Source organism: Chanos chanos, chromosome 3, assembly GCF_902362185.1.
Source record: "Chanos chanos chromosome 3, fChaCha1.1, whole genome shotgun sequence".
In the NCBI taxonomy this organism is placed as follows: domain Eukaryota; kingdom Metazoa; phylum Chordata; class Actinopteri; order Gonorynchiformes; family Chanidae; genus Chanos; species Chanos chanos.
In genome coordinates this window covers 52,224,479-52,249,045 of record NC_044497.1, presented here as the reverse complement: position 1 = coordinate 52,249,045, position 24,567 = coordinate 52,224,479, and the positions used below count along the sequence as shown (strand labels likewise).

The following is a 24,567-nucleotide window of genomic DNA, read 5'->3' as shown; positions in this document are numbered from 1 at the left end:
AATAAGACTGAGCGTCAAATTGCCCCTTCGCATTGCGCCCCTGGAATACTTTTACAAACACAAATACAAGACAAAGGTTTTTTTTTTGTTTGTTTGTTTTTTTTTCTAGGAAAGGGAGGTTAGGCATTGGGGGACAGGTGTGTTCTAAAAAGGTGGGTTTTCAGTTTCCTGCGGAAGATGGTAAGAGATTCCGCAGTCTTGACTGCATGGGGGAGGTCGTTCCACCACCTCGGGGCAATGGCGGAGAAGAGGCGTGGTCGGGAGGAGCGGCTGCCGGGTTCCCGGAGTGAGGGGACCGTCAGTTGTCCGGAGGACGTGGAGCGGAGGGTCCTAGTTGGGGTGTATGGAGTTATAAGAGACTGAAGGTATGATGGGGCAGAGCCTCTTGTGGCCAGGTAGGCCAGCACCAGTGTCTTGAACTGGATGCGGGCTGCTACCGGAAACCAGTGGAGCGCAGTAAGCAGCGGAGTGACATGAGAGTGCTTAGGGAGGTTGAATACCAGGCGTGCAGCGGCGTTCTGCACAAGCTGGAGCGACCTGATGGTGCAGGCCGGCAAGCCATTCAGTAGAACGTTGCAGTAGTCCAGGCGGGAGATGACAAGCGCTTGGACCAGGAGCTGGGTTGCCTGTTGTGTGAGGAAAGGGCGGATTCTCCTGATGTTGTATAGGGCGAATCTGCAGGATCGTGTGACTGCTGCGATGTGACCGGAGTATGTCAGCTGGTTGTCGAGGGTTACGCCAAGGTTTTTGGCTGCTGAGGTGGGGAACACCACAGATCCCTCGATGGTGATTGCAGTGTCGATCGCTGGGGAGTTCTTAGCAGGAAAAAACAGGAGCTCCGTTTTCTCCGGGTTGAGTTTGAGATGGTTAGCAGACATCCAGGAGGCAATGTCAACTAGGCAGGCTGCGATGCGAGGTTGAACCTGGGAGTCAGAGGGGGGGAAGGAGAAGAACAGCTGTGTGTCATCAGCGTAGCAGTGGTAAGAGAGGCCATGGGTGGAGATAACCTGGCTAAGTGATCTGGTGTAGAGAGAGAAGAGGAGTGGACCAAGTACTGACCCTTGTGGGACACCTGTGTGTAAAGGGCGGGTGGAGGAGATGAACCTAATGGATGAACCTAGCATCAAGAGTGGGGATACTAAGGCTTTCCGACGTTTTGGTCTGAAAGTGTGGGCCCTCATTGGCATGTTGGGGCAGTTGGGACAAGAAGATCAGACCGAACTTAGCTGCGGGTCTCACGCCTTTCGTCTCCTGGCGAAGTTGCCCCATGACCTCAGAGCTAGTTTCTTGAGGCACGTGGACCCTAGGAGAACACCAATTCCAACCCTCCCGCATCTGGCTGAGTGGCTGGAGTATGAAGTAAGGATACAGGTAGATGACAGTTGGCAGTGGGTGAGCAGGACAAAGAGCGCATCAGTTCGCGTAAAGAGCACCGGAAGGATATTAAGTCAAGGAAGACAATCACAGTCCTTCGTGGTGCAGAACAAAGTAGAGAGAGGGCCAAAGATTCCATACCTCCTTCTTTAGAGGAGAAGACTAAGGAAAGGCCAAAGAAGTACCTTGCTTTCTGTAATACTACACAGCACTATATGAACCAGTGTGCAAACTTTAAACTCCTGACAAAGGAACAAAGGAGTCCTGGATCAAGACCAACAACAGTTGCTGGAAGTGCGGGTGTGAGCATTCTGCCTCTCAATGCAACCTGAAAGCCAAATGTAAGAGATGTGGAAGGAAGCATCTTGAGGTTCTCCACGGGATCAATGATAACCCCAAACTGAATTCAGTGGCCAGCCCGGAGCGAGTAGAGAACCCTGGTCAAGACAGCCCCACTGTGGACACCTCCTAGATAGATCAACCTACCAGCAACAGTAAGGTGTTATTAAAGATGAGCAGAGTTACTCTAATGAACAGTAACAAGTCCTTGGACACCTGTTGGACAATGGATCGGAGCGTACCATACTCCTATATGACGCAGCCCAACAGCTCGGCCTTGGTGGCGAACCTGAGGACCTTACCCTTCACACAGTCCGACAGGACATGAGTCATCCATGTTGTCTCCATCTCAGTTGCCCCCACTTCTCAGCCACACCAGTACTTCATCATCAAGAATGCCTTCACTGCTGAAGGGATAGGTCTTGGCCCTCATACCTACCCAACTGAAGATCTTCAGAGACGTTATCAGCACCTTTGAGGTCTTCCTCTGCACTCACTTAATCAAGCACAGCCACTTCTACTTATTAGATAGGACTACCCTCACTTGATTACTCCAACAGAGCCAGTGCATTTGGGTCCTCCTGGTGGCCATAACTTAATAGAATTAGGTTAGGCTATTTGAATGTTCGGGAACACAGCGTAGAACATTATGATTACTATGATGATCATAAGGCTGTTTTGGTGCCCCCTCCGGTACTTGTTGCCCAAGGCACAGTGCGTGATGCAGTGCTGTGGAACTGCATGCATGGTGCAAGTCGGACAGGTGACACAGAAATGTGATGCAATGTCGTAAAAAAGCGGTGCAAATTGTGTAGTGTCTTGAACTGATTGGTATGTGCATGTGCAAAAATGTCGTGCATGCCTGCTGGAGATTGGGCTTCCGGGTGCCACAGATCAGGTGGGTGCCTGAAGTTGGGGGATTAATCCTTCCAGGAAAAAAAACAAGTTCGTAGTTGTGCCTTTCTCCGTTGCTGATAGCCAGTTTTCTCACTATTTCCGCCTCTGTGCTTCATCATTACAACCAAATACACTATAATCCAGTGCCTACGTGCATGCATCAAATTAACCACTGTGTGAGGTACTGGAATTAAGCAAGAGTGATTGCCGTTATTGTGTGTTTTGAAGAAGATTGAAATTAAAATTTGATGGGAGATTCGAATTGCGGTCTTACCAGACCCTCTGTGAATATTTACGCCGGACAATACTAGCACGTTTAATCAATAGTTTACAGTTCTTTACACCTGTTGCCTTGAATACGTTAGCAAAGTCAACTTGAAAAATACAATTTACAATTTGGTATTTGGCAGACGCTTTTAGCCAAAGCGACTTACAATAAGTGCATCAGTCAGATTCCTAATACCTCATAAGCAGAGATCACAATAAGACCGAGCGTTAATTTACCCCTTCGTATTGCGCCCCTGGAATACTTTGACAAACACAGATACAAAACAAGGTTTTGTTTCAATTCAAAAACTGAAGTTGACTTAACTACCAAGCATTTGTTGTCTTAACATTGTTTTTTAAGTTTTCAAAGTTCATTTAACTTTTGATCACTGGATGTTTCAACTTAATACTGTGAGTTAAAACAATGTGTTATTTTTCATTATCCATGAAAGAAAACTTTTCTTATTTTGTCAAAGAAACGCATTTTTGCACTACTTTAACTCACAGTTTCAAGTAAATATCCTAATTACATTAATAACACTTAATATTTCAAGCTTTGAGAATTTAAACTTGACTGGAAAATCACATCTTTCGCAAATCATTTACTCTGAGGAACTATAGTAGTTGACAAGCAGGAACAGGACTACCGTATTTGAAGTTACTCAACATCTTATCACCACTTTCACTGGATGTATGTAAATTAAGAACATGGAATAATCCTTATGCACCTTCACTGTGATTTATATAGGATATAATACTTTATCAAAATGGAACTCTCATGGATATATAAAATTCAAAACTGATCTCATGTTAATTTACTGTAATTAATATGAGGCGCTAGGCTTATCTATAATGGTGTCTGTGCACACGCTGACATTCACTCACACTGTTACTAAGTTCAAAGCTTCCTCTAAACCCACACTCACAGCTCAGGCTGTAACATTTTCATACTTTAGGAGAAACCTATGCTAATGGACACTAAAACAGTCATTACCCATAATTCCCCAAACCACGAACTGTGTAACATAACATAAACATGCCACTACAGTACATTTATTTGAACATTACACATGAACTTAAATTGCTATGTGTTTACCAGACACTCTCACACTCTGTATGTATATATGTATGCATGCATGAAGTAGGTGATTTGTTATTTTTCAACAGCGGGGATGGCCCAGTGGTCACTGACACACAGGGGGATGCATTTTGGTCATTTTGCTACAAATCACCTACTGTGTGTAGGTAATATGAAATAAATCTCTGTGATCGCACATACACACTGTGAACAGTGAGCAGTGAATTTGTGTTCTGCATTTAACTCATTCAACACACTCTCCTAATAACAATTCATTCACTTATCTATATAGTTTGCTGTTGTTTACCACAAAGTATATTTTTGTTGGCATTGGAGTGCTATCTATATGGCTTTTCATCAGTGGATAATGGGTGGATTATTTCTATGCTTCAGTCTTGTATGCTTTTAAAAATGGAAGTTATCTCATTCTCAAAAACCGCATTTTTTTTTTTCAAGTATCCAACCCCCATCGCACTGTTTTTCAGATTACTTACAAACACAAGTTCAATGAACATATATAGCTCTGACAAATATGCATATATAGTTGACACAATGAATTACTGTAAGTTTAATTTTTGAAAACTCATATAGTTGAGTTTAATATCCAAAACATGTCATATAAGTGTGCATAACTAAATAAAGATCGTCCCACCGCTGAGCTTGGACTCACAGAACTTTCGATGAAGTTTGGGCGATGATATAATTTGAAGTCATTTACTGAGCTTATTAAATCATTGACATGCACCATGAGTAGCTGTGTATTGTTTAGTAATGTTTTAAACATTCTTCTTCTAGTTCCTGTGGACACTGTACTTCTTTGCTGAGTGTGTCTCCAACATCTGAGGAGGCAATGGAGGTGGAAGAGCAGTGGCAATACCAGGATGGGGAAGAACCGATGGAGACTGAACCCAGCCATGATCAGTTAGTCCCGACACAGTTTTCTCCGAATAGGATTGCATATGTCTTTCCTAAGAGTGGGATTATTTCAGTGTTTTTGATAATGAAATCTCTCTCTCTCTCTCTCTCTCTGGGTGTTTTCTCCTGCACTGTCGTTTCCTTCTTTTTCTTCTTAGTGCACAGGGAGCTCCGTCCGTCTCCTCTGCTCCTTTACCTGTACGGGTGTATGGATGGAAGTAACATATCAGGCAGGGACTGGAGACTTTGAACATCTGTAGCAGGGCAGGCTGGAGACCTTCCACCAGATGGCAACACGATGCCCTCCAACCCAAGACTGGGAATGTGAAGTACTTGGTGCATGTAATCTCTTTATTGTAAAGCACTTTGAGCTATCTTTTGTGAAAAATGCTACACAAAGAAGTTTATTATTATTATTGAATCCTGCCACTCACTCACAAGTTTGCCTTACATGCCAAATCCATATTTAACAAGCAGACTGTAGTCATCTTCAGCTGAAAGAAAATTAGATTTTCTCTGAGTCCTTACAGGGACCCTGCCCCTCAGTAGGCCTGCTACTAGCAGTAATACACCTGCTTTACAGAACTCAAATATAAGATGCAAGCCTTGAAGCTACAGTATATGTACACATTCAGACCTACTGTAGAGGGGACAAATGCACACCTCATCCAGCTGTACAATTCTGCTCCCCAGTTTAGGTTTACAGTATTTACTTTTGACAAATCTGAACAAATGTCTCTGCTATGTACTATAAATAATTTATGACCAAATGCACTTGTGATAGTACATTTTGCCCTCTGAAGTACTGATCTGCAGAGAGCCCAGTATTTGTATTTGTATCTGTATTTGTTAAGGCAGCAAAATTATTTGTATTTGTATTTGTACTCAAATAAAAGTGGAAATTGGCATAACAATCCTGTTCTTGCTTTTATTACACAGCAGTGAGCACAGCGTGTGTGTGTGAACCAGCTAATAGCTACGCTGCCAGAGCTAACGTAGGCTAATCTCCTACATGGAGCATCTTGTCAAATTATACTTTAGTAGAGGTTTCACAAATAACGAAATACTTCATCTTTTGGCTCATCAGCACCACATTATCGTAAATATCAGGGCTTTGAAAGGACTGTGCAAGAAACTGTCTATTCCGAAGAAAGAAGCACATGGACTAGGGGGAAACTGCCACGAGAATAAAGTCGTAATTTTACAAGAAAAAAGTCATAGTATTACAAGAATAAAGCCGTCATATAAGGAGAATAAAGTCATAATATTGCGAGAATAAAGTTGTAATTTCAGGCTACGTGTTATTTTAGAGGGGAAATATCAGAAGAGCATCCTGCCGCCTGCGTTAAAATGAGGGATGTGGAGCATGTTGAGAATGTAGTGTTACGTCCTAAGACGTATTTATGTTTTTATTTCGTGTTTTGTGTACTGTTGTATATTTGTTGCTGTTGTACTGTTGTGTCCTCTCTCTTTCTCTCCGCTCCTCCCTCTTTCCATTTAACAGGTCATCAAGCACCATGGAAACGAGGGAGGGCCTATTTGTCAAACCGCACTCCCATTGGCTGAGAGGAAAGAGGCCAGGGGATATAAACCAGCCAGTCCTCTTCGCTAGAGACCTTTTTTTTCCCCCCTTCTCCTTACTGAGACTTGTTGGTTGTTGGTTGATAACTTGTTAGTTGATAACTTGTTATTGCTTTATTTGCTTCTCGTTTGCTATGTGTTTCTTTTTTTTGTTGCGTGTGTATTGTATATAGATTTGTATATAGCCTTGTATATAGTGTGGGAAGCCCCGTAGGGAGATTGGGTGCCTTTTTGTTTGAAACCGTTTTCTCCTGTTTTTTTTGGTTAGTTAGGGAGTGAGGTTAGTTTGTGTAGTTTATTTTTGTTTTCTTTTTAACGGTAGGTAAGTTAGAGTCCACTCCTAACAGCTAGATTGTTTTGTTTATTGTTTTGGCCTCTCCCCCTCCTGAAGTCTGTTTGTTTTGTTTGACGCTTCCTGTTCTCAAGTTTGATAATAAATTCAATTACTATCCTCTTCAAAGTTGATTTCTGTTGTATTGTGGTGTCCTTGGGACACTCATTTAGTTAATTTAGACAGTTATTTATTGTTACATTCCCTTACCCCCCTGGACAAAAAGGGGGAACGTAACAGTAGTTACACTTTAGTATAGGTTTCACGAATAACAAAAGACTTAATTCTTTAGCACATCAGCAGCCAAGCTGCGGCAGGCTGCTCGTCTGACCCTCTTCTGAAATTACTTTATTCTTTAATATTATTTATGACTTTATTCTCATAATATTACGACCTTATTCTCGAGATCTAAGAATTTTGTTCTCTCACTGTGGACGTAATGAGGAACACCAGCTATTTGACATATTTTTGTCCTTCCCGAAAACAAAGAATTTTTAAAATGTTTGTCCGAAATAAATACAGGTGAAAACCTACCATTTGAGCTTTGCAGAATACCGTTTTCGAATTCGGCTCCACTACTCTGAAGTAATGTTTCAAAGAATCATATGAGAATCTAAAAGACTGTATGGTTTGATTGGAGTCGTTTTCATTAAACCTCTCATTTTTCAGATCATAATACTGAAAATGGGTCTTTCCTGTAATTGTAGAACTAAACAGCATGTTTAATTTTATCAAAAAAATAAAAACAACACACAAAATAGTGTGGCTGATTGCATTTATTTAAAAATACATAAAAGTATAAAGACAAACTCCAAGTAAGGGTGATGATCCAAAGGGAAACCGGTCTTCCTGATTCATTCTTAGAGGGCAATAAATGGGCAATAGGAAAACTCAGGGTCTTCATCCTCTTATGTACAATCCTATTTCTGTTTCTTAAAACCTGTGAAGGCAGAGATTGTTTTTAATGTCACTAAATACACAGTCATTTCCATCACACGAGTTTACAAATGACGGAAAACATAAACAAAATGTAAACAAACCTCTTTTTTTAGTTTTCTTCTTCATAATTTTCTTTTTCTTTTTGGGACGAGGGTTGTCCATATCCTAGGACGACACACAGTAATGACATATTCAGTGACACCATCTTCCAGAGATTGTAAATTAACTTTAATTGTGCTGTTGCGTGTCATGTGCTCACCTGTCTTTCACCACCTGTCAGAGCTGTGATGTCACTAAAGCGTGTGATACTGCTTAGCTGGGAGCTCATGCCCACTAAGCCTCTCTTTCGTGCCTTCTCCTCCCGGGTCATGTTCAGACGCACCATCATGGACTCTTCATAGTTTTTCCTACCAAACAACATGAAGTAAATGAGAAAAAGATTTTTTTTTTTAATCTCTATACTACAAAACACATGAATATGTGTGGCAAAATGTGTCACACATGGCTTATTTACTGCTTACACTACAGCTGAAGCAATGAAAAAAAACAAAACAAAACAAACAAACTCTTTAAGCCAACTCATTTCTTGCACTGTAGCAGTGGCATCAGACTGACCTGTGCAGCTCCTCTCTACTCTGGCGCTCTGTCTGGAAGTCTCTGCGGTCTCTGATCTCCTCCGGAGCCTCGCTGTACTGCTCTCGGAGCTCCTGGATGACGGAGCTGCGTAGGGCAGCGCGTCTCCGTCTGTCTGCTCCCTCCTTCTGCCTGTCAGCCTCTGTCAAGTCACCATCTGTGAACCAACAGGAATAAAACAGAGGCGGGAATAAACAGAGATATACACAAGAAGATGACATCAGTTGGTGTCATAATGTCCAATATACATTTAATTTGAGGGCTTACGATTCAAGATTAATTCACAGGCCACTTTTCCAACAGTGACGAGATCATGAATGGAAAAGACAATGCAAACTGTCTGTAGTTTTGTGTTTAGTGCTACTCCTGGAGCAATTTCTCTACATAAAAGGGAGCATGAACAAAAAGGGTTTCATTTTACCGTAATGCATCGGAGCAATTCGTGGTGGCACATATTTTTTGCCAGCAGAGGGCGCCTTTTTCTCAGAGTCATTTGCTGTACCCTCTTCATCATCTGAACCCTCAGATTCATTGAGCTAGACAAAAAAAGAGAACCAGAGTAAACATTTTTTTTCCAATTCTCAGTACCATTCAAAGCACTTAAAAAAACAAGAAATTAACCATCAAAACTTTACTTTGCTGATCAGATTTTCCGGATTGGGACGGAAATGCAGGGGGTCGTTTTCAGCTGAAAGCAACAAGACAAAAATCCGTCATATACCGCTGGCATTACAAGACGTTTCAGTATGATTTATCCTATCACCTCACACATTTATTTAAAAATAATTATTTTCCGGAATCTACAGCATGGGTTTGAATCTTGTATCTTACCAAGGCTTCCAGTCACTGCCGTCCGCACCAGTTTGTCAATCTGGTACTTAAGCTTCTGATCCAGCGGTCGCATTTTCTCCAGAACCTATGAGAAATCAACCGACGTACACAGAGTTTTAAAGCAAGAGTTTGAGACCGTTAGAGTACTCACATAGCAAATCGGTGGAATGTTTTCGTTATATTCTAAGGACAAAACTATGATGAAAACTACTGATGAAAGTTATTTCAGGCAAATATGAGTCTGGCTGACTCACCGTTCTAATCGTTACCAGTCTGCTAATAGCGCTGTTGGCCTTTATACTACCTCCCTCTGATTTCACGCTAATCAAGTGCGTCAAATCTTGGAGGTAGAATAATAGAAGGTGGTACCGCAGATCCAGATAAGACAACCCCTGAGACAAATATATCATGTTAATATAAAGGATTAAATGTGATCAAAATTTGGTCTTGTGAAAACGTTGCGGTGGCATCCTTACCTTGGATGTCTGGTATGCTTTTTCCTGAACTCGCTTTATCAAGTTCCGTATATGACCCGTGACAGACGCCACCTAGAAATACATCGAAGACCACATCAGTCTTGTTTGTTTCCCAACCGAAGGGTAACCATTGCTCAAATGATCTTACGGATACTACGAAATCACTTTAGTAATTGATCTCTCAGCAAAGCTAGTTTCCACTTAGCCTTGAGTTAATGTAAAACTATGATACAGGTTTAAATACCAACATTTGAACTGAAACTTAAGTTATAACAGCAATCAGTAGAAACTTTATACCAACCTGTTCAGTGAGATTATTAAGAAAATGCACGGCGGTGGGCACGTCATTGTCAATCAAATTCTGAAAAGGATTTAAGTAAAAAAAATTGTTTATTGGCGAAAACTTTAGCCAGAAGACATGCGTAAGTGAAGTACCTAGCTTAGCTAATAATAATGCTGCCGGCACGGTGCATTTCCATACACGATCCGTAGCCTCATTCTGATACAGTACTTATCACGGAAACATGTCAGATCTTAACCCATGAAAAATGGCTGTGTATATGTATATCTCTGGAATTAAGAAGAAATTTCGTAAAACTAAATTTTACATTTTTATAGAAAAGGATTAAATGCCCACACTCACGTTTCCACCATCGAGAGTCGCCATCTTGGTAAAAAAAATTATGGCAACTAACGAGGGACATTTAGGTGCGATTTTTCCCTTGCTTCACACTGGGCAGTTTTATCGAGTCGCCCGCTAAAAAGTGAAAAACTTAACTTTGTTGAGTCACCGTTATTACCATTATCTACGTTTATCTGTGTAAATAATAGTCTGTTAACAGTTATTTGTTTTACAACATGTATGTTGGTGGCGAGGTTAGACATGTTGTTTTACTGAAAAGAGCAACAACGAGCGTCTAAATATTAATTAATGAATGTATCTGAGCTTTTTGACCAGCAGTGTGAAGGTACAGAACATTATGCCAACAGTGTATGAAATAATTATGGAAATGTCATTTATATTGTGTTTTTGTTCGTTTGTATTTGTTGTTGTTGTTTTCTAACACACTGCTCATGTATTTTAATCGAAAAACAGAACAATAAAAACTTGGGTAGGCTATAAACAGTTAGTTGTATAGCTTATAGCAATGGAAATTCAGCCATCAGTCAAAGCAATCAAATTAAGCCTCATGTGTACCAACCAAAAGCAGTCAAGCACTGTGAAATCAATTATTGTATTCAAGGTAATGTATAACTTCTCAATCTTTTGATGGTGATCAAGAAAAAATAGAATTTTGAATGAATTTACCTCATTCACTAGAGGCTAATCACTGATAATAAAACAAGACCGATGCCAATGGCAGTGACCCAGCCTCTAAAACAATATCCAATAGCAGGGCTATTGACTGGTGAAGCCAGTGAATTTTCAGGATATAAAAGACTACTGAACTTGAACGTGTGTTGGGTGTTCAGGTGACGTGTTTAGCAGCACTAAGATTTATTATGAACCAGATGGGCGAATACAGAGCCAACTATTAATTACAGATCCAACGAAGACATGAGCAACACAAGCATGAAGTCTTCTAGTATAATCACTTTCCTCTAATAAGTATGTTGCTTGGATACAGTCTAAAGTGGATCTGCAACAGCAGTAAATGTAATGAAGTGGATGCAGTGAAATAGATCTGTCACAAAATATCGCTGTGCGGATCAATATCAGGGTCCTAATCCATTTGCAAGTACACATTAGCAATGGTACACACATAAACATACCAAATTTTATTCCCTTTTATTCTTGGCACTGTGTCATATAATAATTCTGGCAGTATTACACTGCGGTATTGCAAACATCAAACCTTCCACATGATGAGGGGCCTGGGTTAGGGACTTGGATAATAACCCTGATGACGTCATTGTAACTCTCCCATATAAATGTGAGGCTCTGCTGTTGGGCTGGCAATCTGTGTGACAGAGATACGCAAAGCAGTTTAACTCTCTCGGCTGTTAAACTTAATTTATCCTCTGTTAATAACGACAGACTTTTTTTTTTTATTTGCTGAGAAGAAAATCAAAGGGATTATAGTCTTAGAATGGATGCAGAAGACTGGATTGAGTCTATTATCAGAGCCTTAATGTGTTTGATAGGGATAATTGGGAACAACTGGTTAGGTTTTAGCTCCCTGCCTAAATCCAAGTCTCAACTCAAAACTAACGATGTCCTCTTCATCAACCTGGCTTTATCTAATCTCATCACCAACTACTTGGTGGACCTTCCGGACACCATGGCTGATTTTGCAGACAGATGGTTTCTGGGTGAGCTGTACTGTGGAATCTTTCGTTTTTGTGCAGACCTCTCAGAAACCAGCAGCATCTTCTCCACCTTGTTTATCAGCATCTTTTGGTATCAAAAGCTTGTGGGTTCACTTAAACGTGGAGGAGCTCCGGTGCGACTGGACAACCTTCGGCTTGTAGCTGCCTTGCTGGGTGGCAGCTGGATGGTAGCTATTGTGTTCAGCGTTCCCCATTTCTTCTTTGCCACTGTAAAGAGCGAGAACGAGAGCTCGGAAGACTGCCTGGATCTCTATCCATCTGCCTTAGCAATGCAGGCCTACGAGACCACATACCTAACTCTTGCTAACGCTGTTCCCATTGCTGGGATTGTGTTTGCGAGCCTGCAGATTGTGGTCACCCTGCTGAAGAACCAAAAGCGCATAAAGAACCATTCCACAGAGGTGAACGGAGGAGCACCTAAGGTCCCAGGTGCTGAAACCAAAAATACGGCAGGTACAGAGAGCCCTGCCGTAGACGAATCGAATGAAAACGCGAGAGTCGAGACAGAGGAACGCTCCTCTCAAAGCCAACTGAAAGCGTCTGCTGCTTCTCACTCACGGATCGGATCCAACGTGACTGGTCAGCAAGTGGCCCCGAAACCTCAAGCCAGGTCCAACCCTTCCTCGGGCAACCAGGTTAGGGCAGCCAAAAGCGTTGTTGCCGTGGCGAGCGTTTTCCTGGTCTGTTGGTTGACACATCTCTTGCTTCGCATCACCAGCAGCGTGAAAAAGTCGTCTCTCGTCGTTGAAATAGCCAGCTACATTGCAGCATCTTACACCTGTATCATTCCTTACATATTCTTGCATGGAGTGAAAAAACTATCCTGCTCTTGCAAACGATAAAGAAAAACGAGTGGTATGTCCCCATGTCTTAATGCACTCTCCACTCCGGAACTGTCTGCGTCTCACACGAATGGAACAAGAACACTGGAGTAATAATTACTATGAACTGACATTTATAGTACGTGTATTTACTGCAAACTTGATGTAAATATCTGTCATATATATCAGTTTTGAAGTCTAAGTCCGTTTTAAAGATAGGTGAGATGCATGTATGGGTCTAGGGTATGGGTCTAGAGTAAAGTAATTAAAACAAAGTAACCAAACCAAAGCGGACACCTTTGATCATTCCTGTTTTTATCCCATATACAGCGCTGGAGTTGTGTTTGAATTAAACATACATATGATTTTGCCCCAACTTATAAGATATTGAGACAGCTTACAAAAATGAATATAATGAGCAAACCCAGTCTCAGGATAATCAGAATTCATATGGGGATGTAATTATTGCTTATTATATGAAGTCAATTAACTTATCTGAGTCTCTTCAGTCAGCAAAAGCACTACCTCTGAATCTGAACAGCAAGCTGTACACATATATACTGTAGAATGGAAAAACATCCACTAAAGCAGGCAAAAACATTTCACAGAGTTTAACTGCACGGTCAGTTTCACTATTTATTTATTGTTTTATTTTCTGTTCACAATACATAACAAAAGAAACAAAAATCAATGAAAAACCTTTTCTGTAAAAACCTGCAGTTTTATAAAAGTGTTCACTGAAGAACAAGGATGTTCAAAAAAAAAAAAACCCCAAAAAACAATCCAAGACTGAAAGTTCCTTTTCAAGGATCCTACGCACGTCACAAATAAAAAGCAAAAGATGAGCAGAATGTTAATGGCCAATACACAATTTTTGATGGCACAACACAACATACCACTGTTACAAACATTATGTTCAGCAATATAGGGAAAAAAAACCAAACAAACACTCAATCATCTCTCTACTTCAACCATACTATCAAAACCTTTGGCAGAGACTGGTTTTTTTTTTACGTATATTGAGAGCATACTTCTGTATCAGAGAGAAAACCAGGGTGTGTGAACTGCAAGTACCAAAAGGAGAGAAATCCTTCTGGAGAAAGGTATTTAATAATCCCAAATGGATTTTAGTGCCTCTCAGGATACCTGATTCAAGTGCATGTACATCTCAGAATCTATTCTTAAAGGGAGAAAACGAAACTCACAGCTAAAGCATGGACTTAAATCAACTGAAGTGAACCCGGGGTTTTCATAATTGGTAAAGTAAACAAACCTTCATGGCTCTCAATTGTCACTCTGACCACAACACTTGCTTTCTTAGCTGATATGAAATGATTTCCTTCCGTACAGGCCTGTATCAACAATCTATAGGTCAACTTCTCATTAGACTTCGTATAATTTCTGTATGGTGTAGTAGGCAGTTCATCAACAATACTGACGCCTTTCTGAAATTAAGTCTGGCATCTCTACTCCTGGAAGTTTATGAAAAATTTGAAAGATCAAGGCAGCAAGTGTGAAGGCTTCAAGGAAGGAGCTGACAGAACTGGGGCTTCATACATGCATACTGGAGGGGAACTAATCTGCAACTCTTTAATTTCTTAAAAATAATTAAAACAGTGTATTTGTCAGGTGAAGTCTGTCAAAATTCAATCTCTCGTACATACACGGGCAAATGTACGCACAAAAAAAAAACCCTTACTAATGCACAGAATACAAAGGGTCTGTGTCGAGGTCAGCTTGGAGGAGGCGCTTTTAATCGAAGGCAGATTGGCTGGAGGATCTCACAAGGTTTCTGTTTTGCAATCCCATCAGCAGTGAGCAAGAGCGCTCCTGTCGTGTCCTCCGAGTTCGGACAGTCACGTTTTTATCATTGCGCGTGGAGGAGGCAAAAGCCCGACTGGGCCCGGGCGTTCATTAAACAGAGCGTACGATCACTCAGCCCTCCTCAGTGCAGCTTCTCCAGCTTGGCCTGCAGTGATTTGAAATTGCCGATGATTTGCTGTAAAGCGGAGTTGGGACTCAGAGACTGAAGCTCCACCAGGTAACCACAGATGTTGTCCAAGCACACGTTAGTGAACCTCCGCCTGCGGGGGTGGGGGGTGGGGGTGGAGAGAGAAGGGAGGGAGGAGAGTTAGGGGGAGGTGTACTGTGAAGTGCCTGTACTGGAGAGATCAGAGAAGTTTCCGTGATGTATGTAACACACCTGTCGTACGTGGGCACCTGAGCAGGGTTGTCTACATAACCAGAGAGCAGAACGTGGATGCACTCCACCAGGTGGAGAGGTTTCCTCAGACGCTGCCAACAGGGGTCCTAAGAGAGAGAGAGGGATAGTTAGAGGAAAAAAAGATACAAAACTATTGTTGGGGAGAATGAGGGAGAAAGCCAAAAAAAAAACCATTAAAAAAAAAAAAAAAAAAACCCAACAACTGTTTGAAAAATTCAGAAAATAGAGAAGAGGTTCTGACAGCCATTAATAACTCCAAACAAAAGGAAAGGAGTGTTAACCCATGCATGTGTGAAAGTGTGTGTGCTCTTACTCGTGTCTTAAAGAGCTGATCGTACACCTCCAGCAGGCGCGGCAGCTGCACACCGATCTCCTGCATGGTGAAGGTCACAAAACCGACGTCCCAGTTCAGCCGACATACCTCCTGCTCCAGAAACTTCACCAGGAACTCTGGAAGACCGGCCAAAACAAAAACTGAAGTGCTTTAACCCCCCTCTCTCATCTAAGACCTTTCCACCAGCTCTGAGAGGTGATGTTAAGGATGACTTGAGGTTAGACTGCACTCACTAAGGGAACCAGTGAATGGTAAAAAACTAGCTTAGTAATAAATATACCTTAGAACAAGTGCTTTTGTACTTCTAAATCTGTTTTTCTAAGGCTAAAAAATCCATTAGGACTCGAGAAGTCTACAGGGACTGGTTTAATGTCTCGTGATCGGGCGTGCTTAGACAGGCAGGACGGACGTCAGAAGGAGCAATTAAGAAATTACACATAAACTGTGGTAATTCCGAAGACAACCCCCTCAGGGAATGAAGAGGGGACTAAAAAAAAAAAAGGGTTATCCAATTATACCTAATGGGAAGTATCGTGGTGTTCCTGCGTACAGTTTGCCCAGGGACACCAGCTTCAGACTCAGGGCTCTCATCCGATCCGCCGGACTCATGGCCACGCTGTCGTTAAGCTCTGTAAATGTGCAACACGTTGGTCAGACTCTACGCCATTCACCCCCGGGCAAAATCGAAACAATGTTTTTACGCCTGTTCCTCCTGCGATTGCTTACCTTTCTCCAGTATCTCCTGCCAGAGGGAGTGGACCAGAATGGGATCCGAGTGGCCGGCACAGTGTATGATGGCAAGCTTGCATTCAGACAACTGGAAATGGTCTGCAAACTCCCCGTAAAGCTACAAAGAGAGAGGGAAACGCGGATATTTTTTTCCCCCCCACTTCTACTTCTTTATTGTGGATTTGAGGTTCACTTATTCTCACTGGGATACTTAAAAATGTGTGAAGAAAATGTGTTGAGTCATTCGGTTACCTTAGTGATGTCCATGAGTTCCGAGTCCAGCTGTGACACGGCGTTCTGTACAGAGGGATGGTGGGAATACTGCCGGATCAAAGTCTCCTGGATCTGAACCTGGATTCGCACCACCTGGATCACAACAGGGTTCGTCGCATTAACTTAAATAAATAAATACTGAGTAAAATGACAAAATGGATCATTTGATGATTAATGTGGTTAGAGGCTCTCTCTCTCTCCCACCTCCATCTTCTCCTCTAGCTCGTGTAGGAACTCCCCGTCAGCCCCCAGAGAGGACACGGAGGATGAACTCTTGGCAGAGAGAATGGCCCGTGAGATGTACTCCAGCCTCTGTTTCAGAGAGATCTCTGTGCTGAAAGGACACACACACACACACACAGATAGATAGACAGACAAAGAACTCAAAACCCTTTCCAAAAATGAAACCATCTCTTTAAGACCGTTGTGTTATCTGAGTTAACGTGTGTTGTGTAGTCTACCTGTGCATGTCCGCCAGCCGGGCCAGAACGTGGGCTGCTTTGCCAAAGCTCCGGTTCTTCTCATAGTACCTCCACAGCAGGTCCATGTTCCGCACTTTGTTTTGGTCTTGCTTTATCATGTGCATCAGGTGGTCTTCCAGGTAGGGAGAATTCACCTGTCATCCATAAAGAGACACAGTCTCTCAAAGGAAGCGTTTTATACGATTTTTTTTACGACAGTATTCACCTCACAATCATGTCTTGTTTTCTTACGAGTGGGGAAAAAAAACCAAAAAACAAAACACCTTACCTCTAATAGTTTATCTGTGAGATCTGCCTGAATCAGCCAGTTGTACAGAGCGATGTGAAACAGTTCATCTTGAGATCTCTGAGCAAGACTGATCATTTGCTCAAACTATAAAAAACAGAGGACGGGGGCGTGTTAATAACATTAGTCAGTTATCACAAACATATGCGTATTGACTTTGCAGATGAAACAGAGAGGCCACGTGGGCAGCTTACGTGGGCGGCGGCATCTTCATTGCTCAGCATGTTGGGGTCTGAGGACATGACGGGAGGTCCAGGCTGTTTGGGAACACTGGGAGACTGGGGGGCTGCTTTACTCTGATTCACCAGCTCCTGCATGGTGTCTGTGATGCATTTATAACAGGAAAACCTGACCCCATGCACGCACGCACACAGACAAAGACAGACACAGACACCAGAGCAGAATGTGAGATCAGCTCTAAACCTTGACACATTGCACAAATTACAGGCAGTACATTTTGAATTCTTCCCAGTGAGAACTACCTTTCCTGGAAAGCCTGCTGCCCGGCCGCGTCCTCCTCTGGCTCTCCGTTTTTGTAGAAGTGGGGGCCCAGTCTCTGGGGGTCTTTCTTATCGGCAGCTGTGAGGCAGAGCTCCACGATACCCTCGTAGAAACGCACTGGAGGGTAAACCGGAAACGACACTTTCAACGACAAAGCTAACTCTCACATGCGCCAACACAAGATTACGCGAACACTTTAATTCCTTGTCCGACACCCAGCCGAGGCATCAGACAGGCCTTCCCAGTAACCCCCGTCTCATGCAGTAAACATGGCAGGACTGGCATTTGAGCCTTTGAAGCATGAGGAGGCTGGGTGGTACATGTGGAAGGCCTCCTGTCTACTGCTTTGTCCCATTTGTACGGGTTATGTACGTAAGGCAGATGGAAGGGTGATTGACAGACCTTGTCGGTACTGTGAACAGACGAGCGGCAGGTCTGTGTGGTGGCTGATTTGCTGGTAGAGATGTAAGGACTCCTTAAGAATAAGATCCCTCTCGTTCTTATTCTGGACCTGTCTGGACGTCTGCAGCAGCTCATTGGCCTGTGAGGGGAACGGCAAGGGGTTGGAGCGATGGGAGTGGTTTGAAGACGTATGGAGAAGGAGAAAGAGAGTGAGAGAGAGAGAGAGAGAGAGAGAGAGAGATAGAGAGAGAGAGAGAAAGAGAGAGAGAGATAGAGAGAGAGAGAGGGAGAAGCGCGGTACCTTGGAGCAGGTGCTGTCGTCACTGCTGTACAGCAGCGGGCAGATGTCTCTCAGGTGGTTGCTGATGCCGTCGACGGAGGCGCTGTCTTTGATGTAGACATTGATGAGGGCGGTGATGAGTGCGCCCGTCAGTTCTCGACCACGGGTCACCACGTCCTTAAAGCTGACGCTCTTCAGCTGCTCCTGTACCTCCTACATCCCACACACAGAGAGAGAGAGAGAGAGAGAGAGAGAGAGAGAGAGAGAGAGAGAGAGAGAGAGAGAATAAGATAGACAGACACAGAGGAAGAGCCAGAGTGAATAGGGCGACACCGTGAAAGAGAGGAGGGAAGAAAAACGCTGTGTGTGTACGAGAAGAGTTCGTTCAGGGGGGTGCTGAGGGACAGACCTTGGGTAATTCGGAGAGGATGAGACTGAACTGGTGATCACACAGGAGTTTCCAGAGAGCCAGCATCTGATAAGAGCGGTGCACCAGCTGCTGCATGCCCTGTAGAGACGCCTTCTCATAGGCCTGGGCCTCAGCTGCACGACACGGACCAACACAGCGGTTACCTCTCTCCACCATCATACATCACACAGACACACGAGCCTAATGAAACACATTCAGTCTCTTACTGTGGTACTTCCGCTGGAGCTCCTGCTGCACCTGCTGAGAGCTGGCGCCGTCTGGCCGCATGAATCCCAGGAGCCTTTGCTGCAGGTTTGCTGGAGTGCCCAAACTACAGGAAAAGAGCCAATCAGGTCTGAGTGTCGACAACCAGGGATACACGGTTAAGACTTAAGAAATGCGTGAGAGGTGAGAGTTCTCGTACTTGGCGGTTCCCAGAGACATGGGGCTGAACTGAGAGTTCTTGTCCAAGAAGTCCCTGAGACCCTGAAGCGCCATTAGAACGGCTTCCAGATCTGAAGAACTAGCAGTGCTCTCCATCTTGGAAATAATGAATTATTAATTCTTAATATTTAATAATTATCATTAATTTGTCACATCATGTGCTGGGAACAATGTTATTTCAAATATACTTTGGCAAAGATGTAAAAAAAAAACTTACAATTGTGACGGCCTGGTTTCCTTTGGGAATTGTGTTCTCTACCACAAGGCTCCCATCCCAAATGTTACTGTTGTCAACAAAGTAATTTCCATCAGTACATTCAATCAAATTAACATACTGTTTGCCGAAATTACCAGTGTTTATCCAGAAAAAGAAAAAGGTGTGAAAATAAAACTTTAATTTTTCAATCATTTCCACCTGAACAAAGTGGATAATTACTCAGTCAATTAACAAGTTAAGCTCTGGATGACTGAAAGAGTTAGAGCTAGAGCACTGCGCTGTAAGTGTAGAAGCCAGTGTATGTGAATGTGAATAAACATGACTGACCCCAGTATGCGGGTGAAGCAGATGGCAATCCCGTTGTGCTTGCCAGAGAACACAACCTCCGGCCCAGAGGACATGGCCGTGATGGGGCCGCTGACCGGGGACATGGGAGTAGCTTGCACGAAAGGAGTGGAAACATTTGGGGGCACCATACCTGTACCCAAAAACAAACAAAACAAACAAACAAAGTCAAACACATGAGGCAAGCTGAGAAAAAGTTCAGAGCTTTTCTGGTTAGAAGTTTCACACACACACACAAAAAAAGAGAGGAAACATAAAGACGGTTTTGAAAGACACAAAAATGTTACATCTTTAGCCTGTTGTCTACAGGATGGTGCTTCTACAGCAGTAGTAAGGTTCTTTAAACTGATTATTGCAGAGAAGGAGACTGTGAGAAGGAGGGGGATTTTGTACCTGGAGCTGGAGTGGCTAGAAAGCTGGGGTTGGGGAGAGGACTACCAAGACCCATTGGGGAGCCTACGTTTAGAAGAGCGACAGACAGACGGTGGAAAAATCAGACGAGCGCACACAAACATTTTTCACTTCATGCAAGGTACAGTGAGACAGGAACTACGTAACCCAGAACAGAATCTATGACCTGAAATCAGAACGCTAACGTAGTACGTGACTTTAAGACAAACGTTGCACGTAGAAGGCCAAACACACACCTGGCACAGGGGATCCCAGAAGGGGACCGACGGTGCTGGTTGCGGTGAGAGCTGAGGGGAAGCGCATCTGTGCCTCACCACCGTACCTGTGACCGCAAAACACGTTCCTCAGTGTCACCGTTAATACCGCGAGCACTTATATGTACATGTGGATAAAAGCGGAAAGTGCTCTGACCTGAAGAAAGCCCGAGTGGCCCACAGAGACACCTCTCTGTCGCAGACTGCGGTGGAGCAGGCCAGGATCAGGGCCGTGGCACACGCCTGCTCCTCCTGCAGACACAGAGACAGAGAGAGAGAGAGAGAGAGAGAGAGAGAGAGAGAGAGAGAACAAAAAACAAAACAAAAAAACCCAGAGTTAAAAACCCATGTTTGTGTGGAGGGGTGGAAAAGTAAAAAAGAGAAACCAAGACGGCATATTAACAAGATTAACAAAATACACTAGTTCCAAAGCCCTGCTCCCCTACCCTGTGCAGTTTGAAGAAACGCTCAATCTCCTCGCTCTCGCCACCTCCACTGCTCACCAGCAGATGGCGCAACTGATCCACTGGACGCAGTTTGTGGAAGATATGACTTCCCTAAGGGACACAGAACAAAAGAGATTATACGTCATATGACCAGGTGAAAATTCAAACCGAACCTCGTCAGACGGAGAGCTGAGAAAACAAACCTGGGCAGAGAGGAGGACAAACTTCTGAGGTGGCGTGTTATGCTGCTGCACAACCACAGGAGAGTCAGTGAGAGGAATAAGCTCCTTATTGAGGGGGGTGAGGATTTTGGGTGCTTTAGCGTCTTCTATGGCACAAAGTGCCCATGAGTGCCCGTCCACATTAACCGTCATCTGGTTGACAAAACACATTCAATGTTACATTCTCAATATGTAAAAAAACAAAAAACAAAAAACAAGATGATCTGTCTGAATGATAAGCAGGCCTTGTGTTATTCAGAAAAGGCAATGATTAAAAAAAAGTACGTATAAAGGAACAATGTTATGGAAGTCGATTTCTAACCTGGGCCTCCATAAGGGGCTTTTTAAAGGGGAAGGAGTCGTGGTTAATACACCACAGAATGTCACTGTCCTCTGTCTCAGATGCCGCCATCAACAGCACACCTAAACACACACACACACACACACTTAGTGTACAATTGCTGCTGTAAACAAGTTCATATTCAATTAGAAATGAAAGTGCTGAAATTTACCTTTACTGTACAGAGCTTTGTGGACTTTGGAAGGTTTCTGCAGAGTGGAGGAGGCAGAGAACCCAGGAGGCAAACGGACATGCACCAGGGCCAGGAGGCTGGGCCGCGCGGTGGTGTGCTTAGCGTTCGGTGGAGTAAATTGGGACGTGCTGAAGTACAGACGCACGCCTGTGTGGGACAAAGGCACCACTTCAAACCACTGAACAAGTTCCACGTAAAACAAGAGTTAGAAAGACGTACACTGGGCCAACGTGTTAACATTTCATTTTCATCGCTCTCTTACCGGCATGAGTGACAGCCAACAGCTGACAGTCTGAGGATTCTGAGCGGTCGATTACAGCTATCTGAACGATAGGCTTAAACACAGAGCGATCGATGGTCCTGAAAAACAATGTCAGGTGCATGAGTCATTCGCGATGTTATTCATTCGTGAAGCACAGAAACTCTCAGAGCGCGAATGGAGCGGAGCTGCAGACCTGGCGATATTTCCCGCCGCTGCCACGATGGAATTCTGAGACATGGCGGCCACGCGACTCATTCCCTGCCCGTCTGCGCCCAGGTCGTAGACCTGAAACACGCGAGCGCACACACACACACACACACACACACACACACACACACACACACAGGTCAGCATGCTGTAAAACCCACCCATTAACACCTTGGTATCAACAGGATTCAGAATAAACAAACAGAAGAAGATAGCAACCTGCAGGACGCCCTTCTCAGATCGAGTGTACAGGGTGTTGCGCGAATTGTCAATTGCAATCTGGACAACTGGATCTGTTTGGGGACAAAAAAAAAAAAAAAAAAAAAAAAAGGGTCATACGGCCGTTACTTATTAAGTACAAAAATTAGAAGAAATCCAGTGAGACAAACAGATCGAGTATATTTCAAACCCGAAGGGTTGTGGCCACTCCTCCTTACCGTCTTCAGAAAAAGAGAACTGCAGAATAGAGGGTACGAGGAAGGAGAGGCTGCTTTTAGAGTGATTGATCTTTCGACAGCGCTGACTGAACCAGCCGGCCTCGGCCTGGTAGGCGATCTCGTACAGGCAGCCGTCCTTTCCCGCCAGGAAGATGCGGCCCTGGTCCGTGGAGGTGATGGCCAGCATGTAGGTGTTGTCCGTGGGAATGGAGTATAGAGGGTCAGACAGGAGCTGCATGGCTCCGGACATAGAGTCATTTAAACCTGTAGAGTCAGGGCAGAGAGAGGACCGGTCAGCACTGCAGGGAGTTAAGGGGTATTTTAAATGCATGGTGGGACCAGTTTGGCGATGGGAAATCGAGGGACCTGTATGAGCCTTTGGGAAGCTGAGTCCTAGGATAACCACGTCCACAGGGGTGGCCAGCACTAAGAGAAAGTGGATGTGAGGTTGGAAGATGCCTGCAGAGGAGCAAAATAAAAAAAGAAAGAAAAAAGTTAAATAAATCACTCTGAAGGTAAAAACATTAACCTGTTGCTGGGAGCTTGTATAGAGAAACTCACCCGGCTTTGGTTTGACCAGTCCCACGGACAGGATGGTTTCGCTAAGACCATCAAAATATGCCACATCCCCTCTAGAACAAACCAAGACAGAAAAAATGTTAAGAATAAAATCATCAGAGCCCTGACTGATTGACAATAAGGACTAAAATGCTGCATTTGTTCCATCCTGAAGGTCTTAACAGTGACAAGTTCTCCTCCATATTGTCCATTCCTCCTTTACAACCATCCTCTGTATTTACTGTGACTGATACAGCCAAAACTATCCCAGTGACTGAACATCACAGACGTCCACAGGACGTCACTGAAGAGTGCTCTTTCAAAACCACAGACTTTTATTCTGAAAAATGGATTAAAAACACCCTTGTTTGTAGCCTCTGATATTAGGCACATCAGTAAGACCCTGTGGTGTATCAGATAGTAACGGCATTCAGTCTCTAATTCTGACTCATCTTCATTCACTTTTTAACATCAACTGCTGACTTTCCAAATGTGGTCCAAATCTCTCTTGGTAAAATCCATTCTTGAGAATGAAACAGTCTGTTTAATGAGACTATTTAAAAGACCACTCATATACTCACCCATCCTCATAATTCCACATGAAGATATCATTGTCAATTGTAAGCCAGGCTCTTGATATCTCGGGGAAAACACCCATCATGCAATTGCACTGCATATCTGTAGATTACTGCTGTTAAGGCATCACAGCTGAAAATACAAAATTCCTAAAAATACCTCCGGACCTGCACACATTAGGCGCTGTGGGACAAAAGACATTTAAAACCAGTGATGTCACCTTGACAACATGGAATACCTCCTGATCTTATAGGATTCTATTTACAGAAAAGAGTATTGAGAAAATTTAGGCTTAGACGGGCAAAAAAAAAGGACCTTGCTAAAGTCAAGTTCCTTACTTTGGAGTGTTTTGTTTCAATATGCTCATTTATAAGCTGGGTTATACATTTCTGTTTCGTGCTGTCTTTCATACTGACGAAATGATCTTGATCACTAAATGTGTATATTATATTCCGTTTATGAGAGGATACGGCTAAACTGCTCCACGAGCTCCGGAGGTAGAGGGACTCGTCGGACTGCGCTGAGCTCAGGGAGGCTTGGTACACTAATGAGTCCAGGTCCTTGCAGCGGGTAGTCCATGTCTGACACCCCGGAGATTGAGGGCATATCTACAAATGAGATTTACGGCAAACGGATTAATAAACATCTGTAACGGTGTGGGAATACGACCGTCCCATTACTGAAGTAAAGAAGTGCAGACTTGAAAAATGCAGAATTGAACATGTAGGAGTTAAGTTAGTTCTCAACATGTGTTCTATGACTTTTTGTAAGCAGTTCTTACTGTGTGAGGGAACATTCAGCAGCTCCGACAGGTCGGGGAAGCAGCGGTCTTCTTGCAAATGTTTGTCAATAAGACGACCGGAGCTCTCCAGAGCCTCCTGCAGAGCTGCCGAAGGACTGCCGGAGCTCAGACTTGACGGCAT

The 24,567-nt window shown here is 43.5% G+C and overlaps 3 protein-coding genes across 3 annotated transcripts; 1 reads left to right on the top strand and 2 right to left on the bottom strand.

The window, feature by feature from the left end:
- Positions 1–7,581: 7,581 nt before the first annotated feature.
- ngdn (neuroguidin, EIF4E binding protein) lies at positions 7,582–10,329 on the bottom strand. Its single transcript, XM_030768391.1, has 11 exons — positions 10,305–10,329; positions 9,963–10,022; positions 9,662–9,733; positions 9,440–9,577; positions 9,186–9,270; positions 8,990–9,042; positions 8,776–8,890; positions 8,337–8,511; positions 7,981–8,128; positions 7,823–7,886; positions 7,582–7,722 (listed from the first exon to the last, which is right to left on the bottom strand). Exons 1-11 carry the CDS (start codon positions 10,326–10,328, stop codon positions 7,703–7,705), a joined length of 954 nt encoding a protein of 317 aa, XP_030624251.1. The 5' UTR covers position 10,329; the 3' UTR covers positions 7,582–7,702.
- Positions 10,330–11,751: 1,422 nt separating this feature from the next.
- ora5 (olfactory receptor class A related 5) lies at positions 11,752–12,834 on the top strand. The gene is made up of 2 exons (XM_030768046.1): positions 11,752–12,454; positions 12,599–12,834. The coding sequence occupies exons 1-2, from the start codon at positions 11,752–11,754 to the stop codon at positions 12,832–12,834; spliced, it is 939 nt and encodes a 312-aa protein (XP_030623906.1).
- A 1,807-nt stretch (positions 12,835–14,641) lies between these two features.
- On the bottom strand, positions 14,642–24,567 carry nup155 (nucleoporin 155). Its single transcript, XM_030768381.1, has 34 exons — positions 24,426–24,567; positions 24,115–24,252; positions 23,650–23,746; positions 23,072–23,142; positions 22,877–22,969; positions 22,511–22,774; positions 22,293–22,366; positions 22,060–22,151; positions 21,867–21,964; positions 21,584–21,751; positions 21,394–21,494; positions 21,054–21,224; positions 20,851–20,961; positions 20,562–20,656; positions 20,387–20,472; positions 20,133–20,195; positions 19,722–19,872; positions 19,395–19,461; positions 19,158–19,273; positions 18,961–19,064; positions 18,734–18,867; positions 18,346–18,537; positions 18,045–18,183; positions 17,624–17,759; positions 17,336–17,489; positions 17,124–17,228; positions 16,835–16,989; positions 16,578–16,707; positions 16,353–16,466; positions 16,098–16,218; positions 15,890–16,000; positions 15,351–15,487; positions 15,017–15,123; positions 14,642–14,897 (listed from the first exon to the last, which is right to left on the bottom strand). The coding sequence occupies exons 1-34, from the start codon at positions 24,565–24,567 to the stop codon at positions 14,759–14,761; spliced, it is 4,176 nt and encodes a 1,391-aa protein (XP_030624241.1). The 3' UTR covers positions 14,642–14,758.

Bases quoted from the DNA above. Each gene is read 5' to 3' on its own strand.
- ngdn (XM_030768391.1), bottom strand. From the start codon at position 10,328: ATGGCGACTCTCGATGGTGGAAAC. The intron at 9,271-9,439 runs GTGAGTCAGCCA...GATTTCTCATAG, and splicing joins GACTGGTAACGATTAGAACG to GTTCTGGAGAAAATGCGACC. The intron at 8,129-8,336 runs GTCAGTCTGATG...GTTGTTTGGTAG, and splicing joins AGTAGAGAGGAGCTGCACAG to GAAAAACTATGAAGAGTCCA.
- ora5 (XM_030768046.1), top strand. From the start codon at position 11,752: ATGGATGCAGAAGACTGGATTGAGTCTATTATCAGAGCCTTAATGTGT. The intron at 12,455-12,598 runs GCCCTGCCGTAG...CGAAACCTCAAG, and splicing joins AAATACGGCAGGTACAGAGA to CCAGGTCCAACCCTTCCTCG.
- nup155 (XM_030768381.1), bottom strand. From the start codon at position 24,567: ATGCCGTCAAGTCTGAGCTCCGGCAGTCCTTCGGCAGCTCTGCAGGAG. The intron at 21,495-21,583 runs GTAAATTTCAGC...GTGTGTGTTTAG, and splicing joins CAAAGCTCTGTACAGTAAAG to GTGTGCTGTTGATGGCGGCA. The intron at 18,184-18,345 runs GTACCGCGCTTC...TTCCCCTCACAG, and splicing joins ACGACAGCACCTGCTCCAAG to GCCAATGAGCTGCTGCAGAC.